Source organism: Tachypleus tridentatus, chromosome 3 (genome assembly GCF_004210375.1).
Source record: "Tachypleus tridentatus isolate NWPU-2018 chromosome 3, ASM421037v1, whole genome shotgun sequence".
Lineage (NCBI taxonomy): Eukaryota > Metazoa > Arthropoda > Merostomata > Xiphosura > Limulidae > Tachypleus > Tachypleus tridentatus.
This window is the reverse complement of record NC_134827.1, coordinates 26,766,103-26,783,346: the sequence shown is the minus strand read 5'-3', so window position 1 is coordinate 26,783,346 and position 17,244 is coordinate 26,766,103. Positions and strand designations below refer to the sequence as shown.

Sequence of the window (17,244 nt, the reverse complement as noted above, 5' to 3'; positions counted from 1 at the left end):
CACTGGGCAAGGGATTTCTCACAAATGTTTTTTTTTTCATATGAGTGTATCGATTGTTGTTCAGTTTTTTAATTTGATCCATTAACATATATTATTTTTCTATAATCAGAGCTGCAGCAATACGAGAGTAGATTCATGATAAGTAACATCAATGTTATCGTGACCAATTAGGCACGAGAATGTATAACAATGGGGACATGATAGAAAGGTAAATATTGACGTAAAGCTTTTAGTGTCAGTGATTTATTATCACAGTGTGTTTTTGTACTAAAAGTACTTTTTCCAGTGTCTTTAAAGAAATATTAAATTTCGCGACATGGCTTGACTTGGTGGTTAAGACGCTAGACTCGCAACCTGTAAGTCAAGGGTTCGAATCTCCGTAACCAAACATGTTCGCACTTTCAGAAGTAGAGGTGTTGAAACGTAAAGGTGAGTCTCACTATTCGTAGATAAAATAAGAGTTGAAAAGATGGCAGCTAGATGTCTTCACTCTAATCTGTTGCTTCTAAATTACATATAACTAGCGTAGATATTCGACACAAAATATTTGTGTGTGTGTATTTTATATATATATGTATAAATACATATAATAACATAATTATCATTGTTGTGTGTATATAAATACATATAATAACATAATTATCATTGTTGTGTGTATATATATAGGTATACTAACATAATTATCATTGTTGTGTATATATATATATATATAATAACATAATTATCATTGTCCTTCATAATTTCTTTCATCAGTCACTCCTCTAGTTTCTTTTCACTTTGAATTATTAAATACAACTAAAAATATGTTATTGCTTACTTAGAAATCACAAACAACTAAATCAGTACAGATCAATAATATACGATCATACCAGAGACTGTGTGACGTTATCACTTCTGAAGTGATGCGCATTGTCATTCACTTTTGATCCCAGTGTAGCACGTGTTATATATATATATATTTGTTTTTCTATCAGTGTGTCCTTGAACTTTTATCCTAGTGTGTAACATCTAAGAATATATTTGTACAAAGGTTTTTTAATCTGTCAGTGTGCTCTTTATGTTGTTGATTAGAAAGCTGTCTAACTATGGATCTACCTGCATTACCATCCATCCTCCCTTGGTTTCTTTGTGCTGATGTGGTGATCATCGGACTTTACAGGTGAATAAACAGTTTCTATATAACTTATGTTAAAACGTGAATTTAACAGATTTATACCATCGTTTCAAACAGTTTTATAAATTAAAATAAAACACACTGTTTCTTCAGTAATATATTTTGCATGTCGGCAGTATTACTAACATATAGTTGGTGTATAAACTTCTAGTTTTAAAACCAGTGTCTAGAAGTTACTAGGGGGTTACTTTATTTGTATTAAGGGGTTACCCAGTAAAGGGAGATACAAGATGTGATGGGGATCTACGAATAAATTACTGAAACCAAATCTGGTACCGAATTTAATGTTTCTGGCTCTTTTACACTACAATGTTTTCAATTGTAACGGGAAGTGTAATGTAATATTGTTATTATAGAATAGAGATAACAATAAAAAATGAAATTAAACTTTCTGGTGAGGAAGTTTATAAAAGGTCAAACGTATTATTCGGTTACACACGAGTGGTCAAAGTGTCGAAGTCAGTGTTGTTTTCTGGGTTCCTTTCTCTTTTGTGAAACTTCTACATTTTGGATGGGTTTGTGCAATTGTATCTGTTCAAACTAAAGTACTTGTAATTAAAATTTATGAAAATTATTTATTTTTTTGAACACTGAAAACTTTAAGTAGAACATCATATCTCTTTTATTTTTCTAGCCACTCCATATTTTGGAACAAGATAATTATGTAAATTATGGACGACTGTACGGATAAGTATTTATATTAGTAATCATACTATAATATAAATCTTGTTTATGTCACACGGAATTTTTTTTTGTTTTATTTCGCGATGTGCAAATTTACACTTCATGAATTCTTATTCTGTATGTATGTAGATTTGCAATATGGGTTACGAATTTTCCATTTCTACTCTGGTTACCACTAGGGAGAACTTTATATTTTCAATTCTTATTGTACAAATATGACGTCATGAAACGTCACACGCGTATCTAATGCACTAGCCCCATCTATGTAAATATAATAGTTATGTCTGTTGTATGCCCATGTAAATACTTCGCAGAGAGTGGATGGATCTTCACTAAAATTGATGTGGAGGATCATTAAATGCAGGTTGAAATACACATAGGTCTTCAAGTTTTTCATTCTTCGGTTTCATTAATGTTTTTGCGTGATTTTTGCCTCACCACTTCACTTAGAGTTTATGGATCTTCATGAAGTTTTGCTGAGTTCGATTCTCTTCTGTGGATTCAGCAGATAGCACGATGTGCTTTGCTATAAGAAAACACACACAGTCACCCACTCTCACCTTAGGTTACACCTTAGTCATTCTATCAAAAAGAGCTAAAATAATGAATAATACTGAGACACTGAAATTGCCCACAAAATGTTTTCAAAACAGCATTGGCTTTTAGGCAAAACACAGTAAGTTAAACGTTCCTGAAATGTTTCTTGGGAAACACAAGACTTTCTATACATCACAAATATGAACAAGGTGATGTTGTTACACTACTGTTACTTCTGAGGAAGGTTACATGTGTGTTTCCTGGGTCTCATTATTTCCGAGATTTTACAATAGTGTCATGGACTGTACTTGTTCGAAGTTGTCTTTTGCATTATAATTAAAATCGATGTATATCCCCTAAAAGAAACACAAAAGTGTAAGTCTATAATTCTTTCACAGGGCATGGTGAATAGATAAAGTTGGAATGGGCAGCAAAGGCTTAGTTTGGAGTTACACTTGATAAGAAAACCCTGGTTAACTAATCTGCAGAAGTCGCTCTTGTTGAAAGAACAACGTTTCGCAACGTTTTCAAACAAACTTGCACCTACAAGTCAATTCGTTTGGTGTTTGTTTGGTTGTTTTTGAAAATCATTATTTAGTTGATATACGGCATACTATAATCGTATACCAATTTGCAATATTATGTAAACAATTATTGTCACTTTCGTGTTGGGTTAAGTTCATTTCATTAAGAAAACCATAAGTAATTGATCAGATAACAGCATAAATATATAGAAAAATAATAGTCTGTCTGAGGTAATAACCAAACTTAAGATAAACTGGAACTCTTGTCTCTCACCTTAGTAAAAGGACGGTTATGATTTGTATCCATAACATTCAAAACTGAAACTCAATCATTACTTTATGAAGTTTATTTTGTATTTATATTTTCTGGAAAATGGCGAGTTGTGATTTTCTATTAAAGTTGTTACAAAAAAACAAAAACAACAACAAAGGATGGAATATTTTCATATTGAAAATATTTCTTAAATCCTGGAATGAGAATACCTAATGCGTTATTTGTAATAATTCTATTTTCAGTGTAGTTTTATATATTTTAATGAACCCTACCGGTTTCCCAGCTATAAATTTGAGGTTCTTCCACACCAAAAGCCGGGTTTTGATATTTAAGGTGAGCATAGCACATATAGCCTCTTGTGAAGCTGTACACCAAACAACAATAAAAAATAGAAACAAATAACAACAACTTAAAATATCATTTTGTTCTGCCTGATTTTTATACAATGGGCTATATGTTCTCTGTTCTGAGGAGTATCCTAACATGGTTTTCACTATTGTAAGTCAACAGATATATGGTTGTGTTACAAGTGGGCCGAAGTTAATGAATGTTAAATTTTTAAATAGAAACAAATTACACTTCTACTGGAGTTTAAAATATCAACAATCATTTCATTGACTTAAAATTTAGTGCAAAACGACCGAATGATCAAAGTTACTTATACCTGTTTCAAATTACAAAACACAATAGCCTGAGTTCTTTATTTTACTAAGAAAAAACTACTTTATTGAATAAAACTTAAAAAGATCACCTAAACAATGAAAGAACTGATATTTTCCATTCACACATTAACAAAAAACGAGATAAAAGAAATACAATACGATTTTTTCTAGCAGTTGATGATCTCCTGACTGACACTCTGGATAGAAAAGAAATGTAGCCTTATCGCTCAGGGTTTATCTCTATCGGAGTACAAGGTAATTACAAGATAAAAATATCTATAGGTCGAACACAGAGCATACACGAGTGAAAACACTGTCACTTTACATTGGTTTTCACCCCCACTACCAAGTGACGCAGCAGTACGACTTTGGACTTAGAACACAGGAAACTGGGTTTCAACACTCTTGGTGGGTAGACCACTGATAACCCATTGTGAATCTTTGGTTAACCCATTGTAAACCTTTGTCATTGACGTAATTATCCAAGCTTGTTAATACAGATGTATTAATTGTGTTCCTGGGTCGAATTAACTGGGCTCGTTTGCATCGCAATCAGGTAGCTTTCTGATAAACTACAAACATAATATATTTCCTTTCATTGTAACTTCTGGCTGTTGTAACTTGGTTTGTTTAACCAAGTATCCAAAATTATTTTAATATAAGATGTTCCAACGTGTATTATTGGAGCCTTTCGGCCTTTTCATGTGAAATTTACATTTGTAGACAACCAATGAATTACAATAACACAATGTCCCAAACAACTGTCTTTACTGTAAGCACTTACTAGAATTTCTGAATAACATAATAATTATTCCGACTTATGTATCCATAAATGTCATCACATGACATCATGTTTAATTAACTAGCCAGTTAGTGCACCCAGAAATAAGACTTATTATACATTATGTCATTAAAGGAGTTTTTTAAAAAAATAATAATTGTCTAAAGGAGTATTAATATTACAGTAAATGATTATTCTTTACAAAGAATGTCGGTTATTAAAGTAATTTGATGCTTTAACTACTGGTAGTGTCATGGTGACCCTAATGACCTGTTGAATTCACTATTCCACTGCCCTTATTATACAAAGTGGTTTTTACCTCTTTAAATGCTATTTGAAACAATCGATGACGTATGCAGCATTGTATTGTGATAACAAATTTAACATTTTTATCTTAATTTGAACCGTAAATCATGTTCTTTGTGTCTGTCTCGTGCCCAGTGGTAGGAAGTTCCCCAGTTTCGGCAACTTTCTTGAGGTCAGACTACTCTTTCTGCAACGGGTAGAGAAACCCGGTTTTTAACGTTCACAGACGTACCGCGGAGCCACTGGGGGGCACTGAAAAGTAAATCATAAACAGAATAAAAAGGGAATAAGAGATTTAGTTTCGTTTCTTGAGTCATGGTTGGTTTGTTTTACCTTTTCATTTCTTTCTCTGTCAACATTCAATTTCATTTCTACATAATATTTCCGAATCTTCTGTTCCTGTGGATAATTTTAAATTTATTTGCTGGACATCATTGTGACACCATACAAACCAAATCTTTTTGTGAGTGCCCTGTAAATGCAATCTTAATTCGTTTTAGGGTTAATAATCATCCATTAGTATTATTTAATAGAAGAATCTTACTTTTCATTTCAGGTTCTATGATGAAACACAACCAGTTCTATCTCTTGCAGAACCACATTTACTGAAGACCATGTTAGTGAAAGATTTCCACATTTTCATAGACCGAAGAGTAAGTCACATAGTTTTATTTCAATCTTGTATAAACATACACACGATTCAATACTGATTTTAATAACAATATTATATTATAGTGATACATTCACTGAATAATTTGGATTTACATTCAAAACAACAAATTTTTGTTCTTGACAAAAGTAGAAAGAAGATAAAACAAACAAACAATTAGTCTTACAAAACAACAAATCATGTTTATAATAATAATGTGAAAATTATAATATTTCTTTTCACACATACATATATTGCAAGATATCGCAATAACCAATTAGTGAAAATAAGAATAAATACAAAGTAAGAATATTTTACACAGCTAAACTTTCAAATTTTCATAAGAAATTCCGTAACAGACGACCTCATAAATTTTGCTGTTTTTACAAATTTTATAAACTTTTGAAATCAGTTCCTAAGCAATTGTAAATGTCTTTTTCATTTACTTCATATTATGACACAAGCAAACTTACAATATTTTTAAGATACATAATTGACTTAGACTGAAGATTGCTATTGATTACTGTGAAAATTTTTAAGCATAGCAAAGAATGAGGGCATTTAACGCCATCTGTTAAACAGGAAAATATTATTTCGCTGCTGGTTAGAAATGAAATGAGAGACCGTACAAAATTTAAAACGTTTTAATGGTATTCCGGTTTTCAAAAGTTAAGTTGTTGTATGTATGTTAGTTACATAAATCCTGTGGTAACATTGCATTATTTGACAAGTTAATATATACAGCTTTCTTCCTATAAGTTATTAATGGGTCAGCTGATACGTACAAACAATGTAATAAAATCAGTCGTACATTTTCAGAACGATGTTCCATTTCCCGTTATGTCCTTTGAAATAATTATGATAACCATGACCTCTCGCTATGAAAAGTTACAAACTTCTGCGAAGGAACGTAAAGTCTGTCTTGGACATTAGAGATTGACAAAATATCTGTAGATCATCTTACTCCACTAGAATATCAGTTTATATGACCATATTTAACCAACAATGTGACACAAAACTCGTGTGGTGTTGCATTGAAGAACTTGTCCGTGGACAACTGTGATTTGTTTACTTCAGATATCGTTCTTAACAAAACAATCGTTAATTTAGAATTGTGGCTGGAACTTTGTTAGCCTTTGTTAACTAGCAGATGTTGTGAGTACTATAATAAAATGCAGAACATAAATGATATATATTAATAACTTACGGACTTTCAAGTGCTTTTTACACCCATATCAATATTGTCTATACACAGTGTTGTTTTTGTCTTTTTAAAATAGCAATTTCACTTCGGACACTCGATAGCAGACAACATGCTTTTCGCTTTAAAAGCAAATTCCTGGAAGCGAGTTCGAACCCTCATTACACCTGCTTTCACTTCGGGGAAAATGCGTAAGGTATGGTATCTTATATTTATGGAAAAACTGTTTAGACTAGATACCGCCGTCCCTATTTTGGACCTACCCACCAGAAGGAAGACAGCCGTTTAGAAGCACTTATCATCTACGTTAAGGAATTGACTGCCTTTCTTATAACGCAGCTATAGCTTATAGAGTGGAAAATATTTATTTTATTATTAGAGATACTCGGACCAGCTTACCTGCTTCGATACCAGTACAGAGGCATTTTGTCTTGTTTTGACATCAATCAACATAGCCGATAGTGTTTTAGGTGTTACATTATATCATTAGAAGTGTTTTATTTTACAACTGATTTTACGCCCAGTCTTCATAAAGAATAAACAAAGACAAAATTGGTAGTAATTGTCTAGTACATCGTGACTCTTATGGTGGAAGTATTGGAGAAATATTTTGTAGAAGTAGCACCTATGAAAAGGACGTTGTTTCACAAGTCTTCTGGTCGGTATTAAAGACAGAAGAGAGAGAGATCACGCTGAAGAAGACACTTGCTGACAATTTCATTTTTGGTTGTTCGTCACAAAAGAATTATTTTCAGTATGAGCTCCACTTGGTGGTTAAGGCAACAAACCCGTGATCAAAGTGTCAGGAGTTCGAATTCCTGTTTCCTCAAACATGTTTGCTCTATCAGTGATGAGGGTGTTATTAAGTTCCAGTCAATCCCACTATTCGTAAAAGTGTAACCCAGGCGTTGACGGTGTGTTATGACGATTATCTGTCTTCCCTCTTGTGTTACACTTCTGGTAAAATAGGGAAAATATTATTTCAATATGGAGTTAAAGGATCGATCTGTAAGGTTTGAACAGGACAGATGATCCAATTAGTGTCTATGTGCTTTGCAACAAACAAACTTTTTTTTATTTTAACCAACATATTCGTTATGCACTACTTTCATATTATATCAAAATTTCTATAGCATTGCCCTCAGGAAATGCGTTTGGCATCTGCAAATAAAGGAAGAACTTTTTATTTTGTTATATATTTCCTAACATTGCATTTTATCCCGAGACCTGACACTGAAGACTAGTGTTCAATCAACTAATACAAAGGGCTATTAAGCTATAGCGCCACCTGGTAAGACATTTTTTAATTGCTAGAAGTACTAGTCGAAAGGTAAGGCCGTAAAAATATAATGGTCTTGATTTTTTAAAACAAATTATTTGTTCTAATGATAATTTTTACCTTTTTTGTTTTTATCAAAGTGAAAAGAAACCAAAAAACATCGCTATTTGTTTTCCACCAACCATATCTTTACCGTATTTTTTCTTTATAGATGCAAAGTTAAGTTCTTGAGTGTGCTGACACATTAACTGGAAACTTCTAAAGATTGCAGAAGATGGAAAAGCTGTTGACTGTAATGGGTAAGATGTTGGATATAACTATCTACTGAAGACATTGTAATGTTTGTACTTCATCTTCATGTGCTATAATTGTTAAAATGTACACATTTTTACCACAAAATTTAACTCTGTTTGTATACATTTAAACATAGAAATGATTGTGTACATTATACTAAAACAGTTTTGGAAAATCACCAAACATACCAGGTCATCAAGTCTACTGATGCTTTATCTAATAACCACACCGCTCGATAGCAACCTTGCAGACAAGTTTCCACAATAATATGTTCAGTAGTAAGGCTGTCATGTTCTAAGCTTAATATTCCTCTCTAATTGCTTTCCATAATCCATGTAGGAGAAGAATTATAAGTACACCTTTCAAGATTCAGATCGTTCCAAAATGTATAGATGTTTCGTCTAGTAATTTAAACGAATTGTTCCTCATGCTTTATTTTTCATTTCCATTACGAACAAGGTATATTACTGTTTTGTAAATTCTAAATACCCGATCTAGTCTAGTGGCTCAGTTGAAAGTAAACAGGCATAGGATTCTAGAATTTTAGTTTTGATACCCTGCACGTAATATTAAATATATGACACGAAAGTATCTTTGAGCATTTAGCTCATAATTCTTTTGGACTTGTATGCACCGAATGTAGTAGAATACATCTCATTTGATATTTGTTTAAAGATGTGACATGGTTGATCAACGTTTAAACATCTTAATGTACATCCAAATACCACAATATAATCTGTAATAACTCGTCTCGATGTAAACTGTATAAACACCGTAACTCCGAAATTGTGACATATAATTCAGAAGTGACATTTTAGTATCTTAAAATTAAAAATACACAACCACCTCTAAGTTACACGAGTTTGTCATAACACTAACTACCGTCAAGTCACTATTAATTTTTGACATGTTATTTATAACACATATTTGAGATTCATGATAAATTTTTTTTTCACTACACTGAAAAATTATGTTTTGTCTCTATTCAATTTCTATTTAAAACCTTTCATCATTTTGTCGTTAGTGCTATAACTGGGAATTAAACGTGGGTTCAATACTTTAATCAAGATAGAAAAATTTAAATTTTGGAATGGAGTCTTTCAAATTCATCTACAAGGAAGGAAATGTAATCAATTCTTTGGGATGACAAACGTTTAAGTAGTTGATTATTTAGAGATGTCTAAACCTTTCATAGTAGATTATTGTATATGGTAAAGCAACAACTATTAAGAGAAATAAAAAAATAGAAAATGATTGCTGATAAATAGGTGTAATGTTCCATAAGGACAATGTTGTTTTCCAAGAGGAGAATGTGCTGTTCCGTCAGAACATTATTCTCTTCGATACCAAAAACTGCCATCTTATGAGGACAATGCCCCATATCGTTCACTATTCTTTTACTCACCGAATGTAGCTTCAAGTGACATTTTTTAATTCGGTAACCTTAAAATCCCTTTGAAATGTAAAAAGAATTCAGATTATTAATGGTCTGATACGTTAATTCACGGGTCGACGACAAATTCTTTCAAAAGGACATACAGACCTTAAATTATCTTTCGTACGAGTCTACAGACTCAATAGGTTATGTTGAAAATAAATCATATATGAAATAGAAAATAATTTTTATGTTAAATCCCGAGTTTTTCGAAAAGTCCTCGTATTTTGAATTGCAAATTAGTGATTTTTCTCAGTTGTTTTGATTAGTTCTTTCAGACAAAAGTTCTAATAGAAGAAAAATGAGAGACATTACTGATTACTACGTCATATATTGATCTTACCGGCTGTGAAAGGTAATTTTGGGGTAAATACAGCTTCAACAGCTTCTTTTATTTTGACCTTTAGCATTTTTCATTTATTTGTCTTGAAAAGTTTATATTCACAAGTAATTAAAGTGTTTTGTGTTGTTTTTTTCATCCAGTTATTTTGGTGCATTCACCATGGATGTGATTGCCAGCTGTGCTTTCGAAACTAAAACAAATGCTCTAAGAAACCCTTACAATGCTTTTACTCAATTTGCCAAAAAAGCTATTAGTTCTGCCAACAGATGGCGTCTCTTACTTGCATGTGAGTTGCGTGTTTGTGTCGTTTGAGTAAGAATTAAATCTGTGTCATGCATAGCTTTCAAAGAGAATCTCTTTCTCAATCAGAATCACATAAGTGGCACGGATAGCATGTAAAAATGCCGTGAGTTATTGGACTTGGCAGCCATTATAATGTGAAAGGTCAATCCCACTATTCGTTGGTAAAAGAGTAGCCCAAGAGTTGGCGATGGGTTGTGATGATAAGCTGTCCTTCTTCTTGTCTTCCACTGATATTTAACATTTACTGGCCTGAAAATAAACAACACATTTCATCGTGTTCCGGAAATTTGCAATTTTCTGAAATGCGTAACACTCCCTTCGATATTACATTTAAAATCCTTACCAAGTAATACTCAAAATCTATTATAGGTATATTTTTAATTGTTAAATAGAACTTTTATAAAACTATATGTATGTTCTGAAATATATTAAAATAATACATTTTGTTCAAATTACACAATAACATTCTAAAGAATTACCTTTTTTCTTTTAGTTGCCTTCCCTAGCATCATGAAACTGTTTAAAATCCCCGTGATTGACCCATCAGGTATGGAGTTTTTCAAGGAGTTGACTCTCAATATAATTGACCAACGTAAACATAGTACTGAGGTAATTAGTATTTAATATCTGGTTTGTAGGGGCGTGTAATAGTTTAATGTGTTTTAAAATAATAATAACAAAAATTTTCTTTTATTCAACATTAGTTATTAATGTCACATGTTTTTCTTCAATAACGAAAGGTTTCCGATGATTTCAGACAAAGCGAATAGACTTCCTGCAGCTGCTACTAGAGTCCATGGACAACAAACTGCAGAACTCCAAAGAGGACCTTGGAAATCTCAACAATTACGGATACGAAAAAGAAAACTTTAAATTCTTCAACAACAAGTTATAGAATAAATGTGAGAAAAATAACATGATTTTTTGTGTGTTTTTTTATTTTGAGGAAGAGAAAATAATGAACTTTTATGACAACAAATCAAAGATATGTTTAAATTCTTATAAACCTTCTTGAATCCTGTGTGAAATGAAATAAACCGGAAACAAGTTAAAAGAAGTAAACTTATTTGTGAGAGTTTGGTTTGAATAGTGACAATTTGTTTTTCGTGGTCTTCGAGCATCCGAACCACGAAGTAAATTTTACGTGGAGTGAAGATAGTTTCGTTGTTTGTTTGTTTGTTTTTTGGAATTTTGTACAAAGCTACTCGAGGTTTATCTGTGATAGCCGTCCCTAAATTTGCAGTGTAAGAATAGAGGGAAGGCAGATAGTTATCACCACAACGAATAGTAGGATTGACCGGCACATTATAACAACTCGACGGCTGAAAGGGTGAGCATGATTGGTGCGACGGAGATTCGAACCCACGACCCCCGGATTACGAGTCGAGTGCCTTAATCACCTGACCATAATAGCCCTTCTTCATTAGGATTCGTAGAGAAACTCTTCGAATTTACTACCGCACACCATTTAAACTAATATTCTGATATCAGGATACATGGAAGATAACGGTGCAATTTCTATTATTTTCAAACTAAGTTATGAAACTTTACAAAATGTAACGTAACTCAGTACTGGCTTCCAAGAAAAAAAGAATTAATATAAAAATAGAAGTTCCACTCCATCTGGAGTTCCAAAGAAGAACTAATACTGATTTTCAATGAGTACTGACAGGAATGAATTCTGTTACATATCGTTTATATTTGTTTGCATTTCTAATTTTCTGGACTTTACTACACAATGATTTAATTCAACCTATTAAAACACCTTTTCCAGTTGAAATACATTTGCTTTTAGTTTTAAATTAGGTTTAACTGTTTTATTCTGTTTAACAACTTATATCTTTCTGTGAGATAAGTCCGGGTGACTTGTCTCAAAAACAAATACAAAACACACGCAATAAGTCATAATAATTTATCTTTATATTTTCATTTTTATTACCTTATTTTACATATTGCCTTAAGAACATTAGGTTCCAATTATGTTAATGTGGGAAGAGCTGTCTTCTATGAATTAAAACAAAAAGTCAAGAAATATATTGGATAATTTTATTAGATCAAATACAGTGGAGCGCCATTAAGCCGTGGACTAGTAAACCGCGAAATCGCTTAAGCCGCTGTAGTAAGTCTTGTGAGCGATGTGAGCGAGGATTATCGCGGCTCACCGCTAATCTAAGAACGTGTAAAAACGCGGCTTACGAATTTAATCCTGGCTTTATAACTTCAAGGGGATATTTAAAAAGGATTTTCATTTATTTGGGAAATAAATAAAATATATTACAATAGAAATCGACCGTTAATCTACCTTATCCGCTCTTTTTTTCAGCTTTATGGAGGCCGCCATTGTTACCGAATCACACCTGTCCATACATTAAAGTTAATCCGCGGTAAATCCGTGAAAAAGTGATCAATAATTAAAGTATTATTTTTAATTCGATAATCCGATATAATGATCACGCAATGGTCCGGGTGAGGCTCTTCGGCGGAGCTGTTGACGACTTCGACTTTTCAGTCACTGTCGGACCACTTAAGCCGCGGTTAAGCAGGTTGACCCCCTAAATACCGCGGCTTAGCGGCGCTCCACTGTACAAGTTTTAAAGACCATTCATTGTTTATGTTTATAGCTTGGAATTTCGCAATGCATATTTAACAGTATAAGTAAGATACATTTCTAAATATAAATTTAACTTTAACAAACGTTAATAATAAAATAATTGCACAATGTTTAATGTGATTTGATTGCTAACATCTTAATTTTCATAAAGTAAATTACTAGTTCTTATTGTTTAACTATTACATGGAGCTTATTTATTTTTTTTTTACAGTGGGGAAAGACGAAAGATTATAACTATACCTAAAGACACACCAATAAGGTTCCGAATATACGCAATGCACCATTATCCTAAAAACTTTCCAGATCCGGAGAAATTTGATCCAGACAGGTAGTGGCATATTTTATTTTACACATAAAATTAACAGATGGGCATACGTGTTCTATCTAATGACAGGTAATATTTGTTTTCATGGCGATCTAAAAAGTAGTTGTTGGCTTCATGTTACACAGATAGGTAACAGGTGATTGTGAATTAATAACATTTGTTGTGACTTTACTTTTATATTTAGTTGTTCTATTGATCAATTACTTACCTTAGAACTCCAGTTGAAATAAAAGCATCGGTTACATACAATAGTTACTTTTTAACATAAAGACCAAAGTCGATTATAAAAAACATTCTGATGTCTGACGTTATGAATAAGAACATTATATAAAGAGTGTAAACAAGGACGTTTTCTTTATTGTTTCTTAACTTTATAAAAACAGATTTATTTCACTATGAAGTTATACACTAGTAAAATGTATTACAGTCATATGTGTTAGAAATACTGGTTGAATCTGACTATTAATGTGTGTTAACAATACTTGTCGAAGTTTATTATTAATGTGTGAACAAAAATTGTTGAACCTGACAATTGTCTTGTGTATACAACACTTTTGGAACCTTACTATTAATGTGTGTTAACAATACTTGTCGAACTTTATTATTAATGTGTGAACAACAATTGTTGAACCTGACAATTGTCTTGTGTTTACAACACTTTTGGAACCTTACTATTAATGTGTGTCAACAATACTTGTCGAAGTTTATTATTAATGTGTGAACAACAATTGTTGAACCTGACTATTATCTTGTGTTTACAACACTTTTGGAACCTCACTATTAATGTGAGTGTTAAGAATACTTTTTAATTTCAATTAGGCTTTATATTTTACGTAATTCAGTATATTACCTTATAAGATATATATATATATATAGGATGTTATTATAAATGATAAATGAAGAAGTTAAAGTTATAGTAAAATACTGAATTTATAAACAAAGTTTTATGAAACTACACAACAAAACTGTTCAAGACTCAAATAAAATCAAAACATGAACAAACAGCCTTTACTGAAGTAGTATTGAAGTTACTTATCGTACGTTTTAGTTATATATTTAATTTTAGTTTATTATTCTGTATCTCACACTCTTGGCACTGATCTGTCACTTGACATCAAACATAAACAGTAACGTTTGTAGTTGTGCCTTGTCGGAACTCTTTATGGTATTTCATTGATTAAAAACATTTTTAGGGAGTGATATTGAAAGTGTTGTTTAAAAACAGTAACATCACGTTAGATAATTAATATCACTTTAGCTCTTGAAAGTATCGAATGTTTGTTTTGTATTACACAATCATCAATGTCATCGGTTGTTTCTTTTTTATCATTTATATTGATACTATTGGTTGAAATGTTTAAGATAGCGAATTTTATTACTTTTTCGCTATACTTTTATTATAATGATTTTGTTTTGTTAGCTTACGGTGTGTGGATTTAGGACTAACCTAAAAATACTTCAAACTAATAAGTATATCCACTTTACATTTACAATACAAATAATAGTCTATAATTATAGCATGTATTTTTAATTTACACCCACTAGCCAAATGATACACGAGAATTTGTTTTCTATATGTAGACAAAATAATCTAAGCCAGAAATTAGTAAGTTAAATAATATAAGAATTGTAACCAAAAAGATGACCAATGTGTTACATAGATCAGTGAGCAAAACACAAAACATTTTTATCAAAGTAAATTTGTAGAGTGTTACTAAACTGATTTCTATTAGCATATACTGGAACCATATGTTAACTTCTTTCTATGTAGTTAAGACACTGCAAGAGTGCCAGAACATTTATTTCAGACTAAGTTTGATCAGGATGTTCATTTCAGCAGACTTCTTATGACTTGACCTTGCCAGGGCACTTAGCCCTCACTTTTCACTTTATGTCTCAGCACATTTAACCACTAAACTTCACATCTATAAAGAATCCAGTACGGTAAACCAATGAACGATATTTTTTCTCACAATAAAATGGGTTTACAGTGATACATTGTTAAGACTAATTATATCAAGTGTAAACAACATCAAAGATGTTTAACATTATTACGAGTTGAATAATTATCTTGCATTACCATTGTTACCTTCTAAGTTTCAAACAATTATAATACAACCTTATAATTTATCTTATGACTTATACATTGTGTGCTTTACGTACATAAATATTTATTTACGACACCTTCAGTTAATTTTGACTCATACATCTGGTATTACTCATTAATTATTACTTGTAATAAGTTCTTGAATAACAATTCGTACAGTTAATCAGAGGTTGTAGTAATTTTGCTCATGATGTAATATCTATTCACAAATATTACGTTAGAAACTATAAACTCATTAAATACAGTTACCCACCCTAAACAATTCAGGTTTTGTTTTAATCACTTGGAAATTTTAAGTTATATGATTCAAAATTTAAACAATTAGTCCTGGATTATTTTATCATGGCGAGTGTGTTTGTGTGTACTTTTCTTATAGCAAAGAAACAAAGGGTTATCTGCTCAGCCCACCGAGGAGAATCGAACCCCTAATTTTAGCGTTGTAAATCCGAAGACACACCGCTGTACTAGCGGGGGCCTATCATGGCGAAATATTTAAAGCTTTTAGAAAGGTAATATTGATTGTTGTAAGCGACAAATCAAATATTTGATTGACACTAGCACTATCAGTAACTATTATAGTTGTCACATATATACACCAGTGGATTAGTATTTACATCTTTCAAATTACATTTAACTTACTTTCTTCAAAGCTACAAAGACTACATGCGTTAGTCGTCCTCAATTTGAACTGATAGACACCAGTCAAGTCAACAGATCCCACCACCAACACTTGTGCCATTCTAATAAAAAATTCGAACTTGACAATCAACCTTATAGCCGTAAATTGCTGCCACTTGACGACCATCAAGAACTCTCGAACCACAAGTTGGCACGCTGACCAATTGGACACCCACATGCCTTTCTCCGATCAAACTTCTGATGAAGACTAGGCCTAAACTCGGCTATAAAATAAAACCCTTATAAGAATATGATTGTGACAACAAAAACACTGTCAGTTATGTTAGTTTATGTCAAAAGAGGGCAGGGTGCTTTAATACCAGATTTCTAAGTTGGTGATCGGGTTCGAATTTCTGTAATAATGCAAAGTACTTCCTACTCTATAAGCTATAGCTGCGTTATAAAAATGACAATCAATTCCTTAACGTAGATGGTGGGTGCTTCTCAATGGCTGTTTTCCCTCTGGTTAGTAGTTAACAAATAGGGACGGCAATAAACAGTCTTAATAGTTTTGAAATAAATATGCCTTATGCATTTTCCTCGAAGTAAAAGCAGGTGTAATGATGGTTCGGACTCGCTTCCAGGAATCTCCTTCTAAAGAGAAAAGCATGTTGTCTGCTATTGAGTGTCCGAAGTGAAATTGCTATTCCAAAAAGACAAAAACAACACTGTGTACAGAAAACATTGATATGTGTGTATGAAGGTGGTGAAAGCGCCTGAAGTTATTAATATATATCATTTACGTTCTGCATTTTATGATAGTACTCACTAAATCTGCGAGTTAACAAAGGCTTACAAAGTTTCAATCATAATCTAATTCAACTGTTGTTTTATTAAGAACGATATTCAATGAAAAGAAATAACAGTTTTCCACAGAAAAGTTCTTCAATGCAACCACATAGATTGTTATAGTTCAAGGTTGTCTTAATCAATTTACAAATATTTGTATCAATAAGCAGACATATGACAACACAAATATATATCTAATGATGACTAGTTAGTTAGTTATCACCATTAAATTCCATCTAGGAACATAGGGCCGCAATCGCTTGCGGATTCTTCAACAAGTATGTAAGT

The 17,244-nt window shown here is 32.1% G+C and overlaps 2 protein-coding genes across 4 annotated transcripts in view; both read left to right on the top strand.

Moving 5' to 3' along the window:
• Nucleotides 1-290: 290 nt before the first annotated feature.
• The window catches only part of LOC143247948 (cytochrome P450 3A8-like), a 64,676-nt gene continuing 47,722 nt past the window's right edge, over nucleotides 291-17,244 (top strand). Inside the window, exons 1-2 of the mRNA XM_076496498.1 lie at nucleotides 291-429; nucleotides 1,072-1,159. Coding sequence (XP_076352613.1) covers nucleotides 390-429; nucleotides 1,072-1,159 — 128 coding nt within the window. The 5' untranslated portion in view covers nucleotides 291-389. The remainder of the gene's footprint in view (nucleotides 430-1,071; nucleotides 1,160-17,244) is intronic.
• LOC143246584 (cytochrome P450 6a2-like) lies at nucleotides 4,826-11,341 on the top strand. 3 transcript variants are annotated; one of them, XM_076493539.1, is made up of 6 exons: nucleotides 4,826-5,260; nucleotides 5,499-5,595; nucleotides 6,872-6,988; nucleotides 8,283-8,370; nucleotides 10,940-11,055; nucleotides 11,204-11,341. In XM_076493539.1, the coding sequence occupies exons 2-4, from the start codon at nucleotides 5,557-5,559 to the stop codon at nucleotides 8,292-8,294; spliced, it is 168 nt and encodes a 55-aa protein (XP_076349654.1). In that variant the 5' UTR covers nucleotides 4,826-5,260; nucleotides 5,499-5,556; the 3' UTR covers nucleotides 8,295-8,370; nucleotides 10,940-11,055; nucleotides 11,204-11,341. The 3 variants fall into 3 exon arrangements, 2 of the variants coding, with proteins under 2 accessions (XP_076349654.1, XP_076349653.1); XR_013026048.1 differs by lacking the exons at nucleotides 4,826-5,260; nucleotides 5,499-5,595; nucleotides 6,872-6,988; nucleotides 8,283-8,370 and adding an exon at nucleotides 10,174-10,815; XM_076493538.1 differs by lacking the exons at nucleotides 4,826-5,260; nucleotides 5,499-5,595; nucleotides 6,872-6,988; nucleotides 8,283-8,370 and adding an exon at nucleotides 10,174-10,752 and having other exon boundaries at nucleotides 10,940-10,993; nucleotides 11,204-11,339.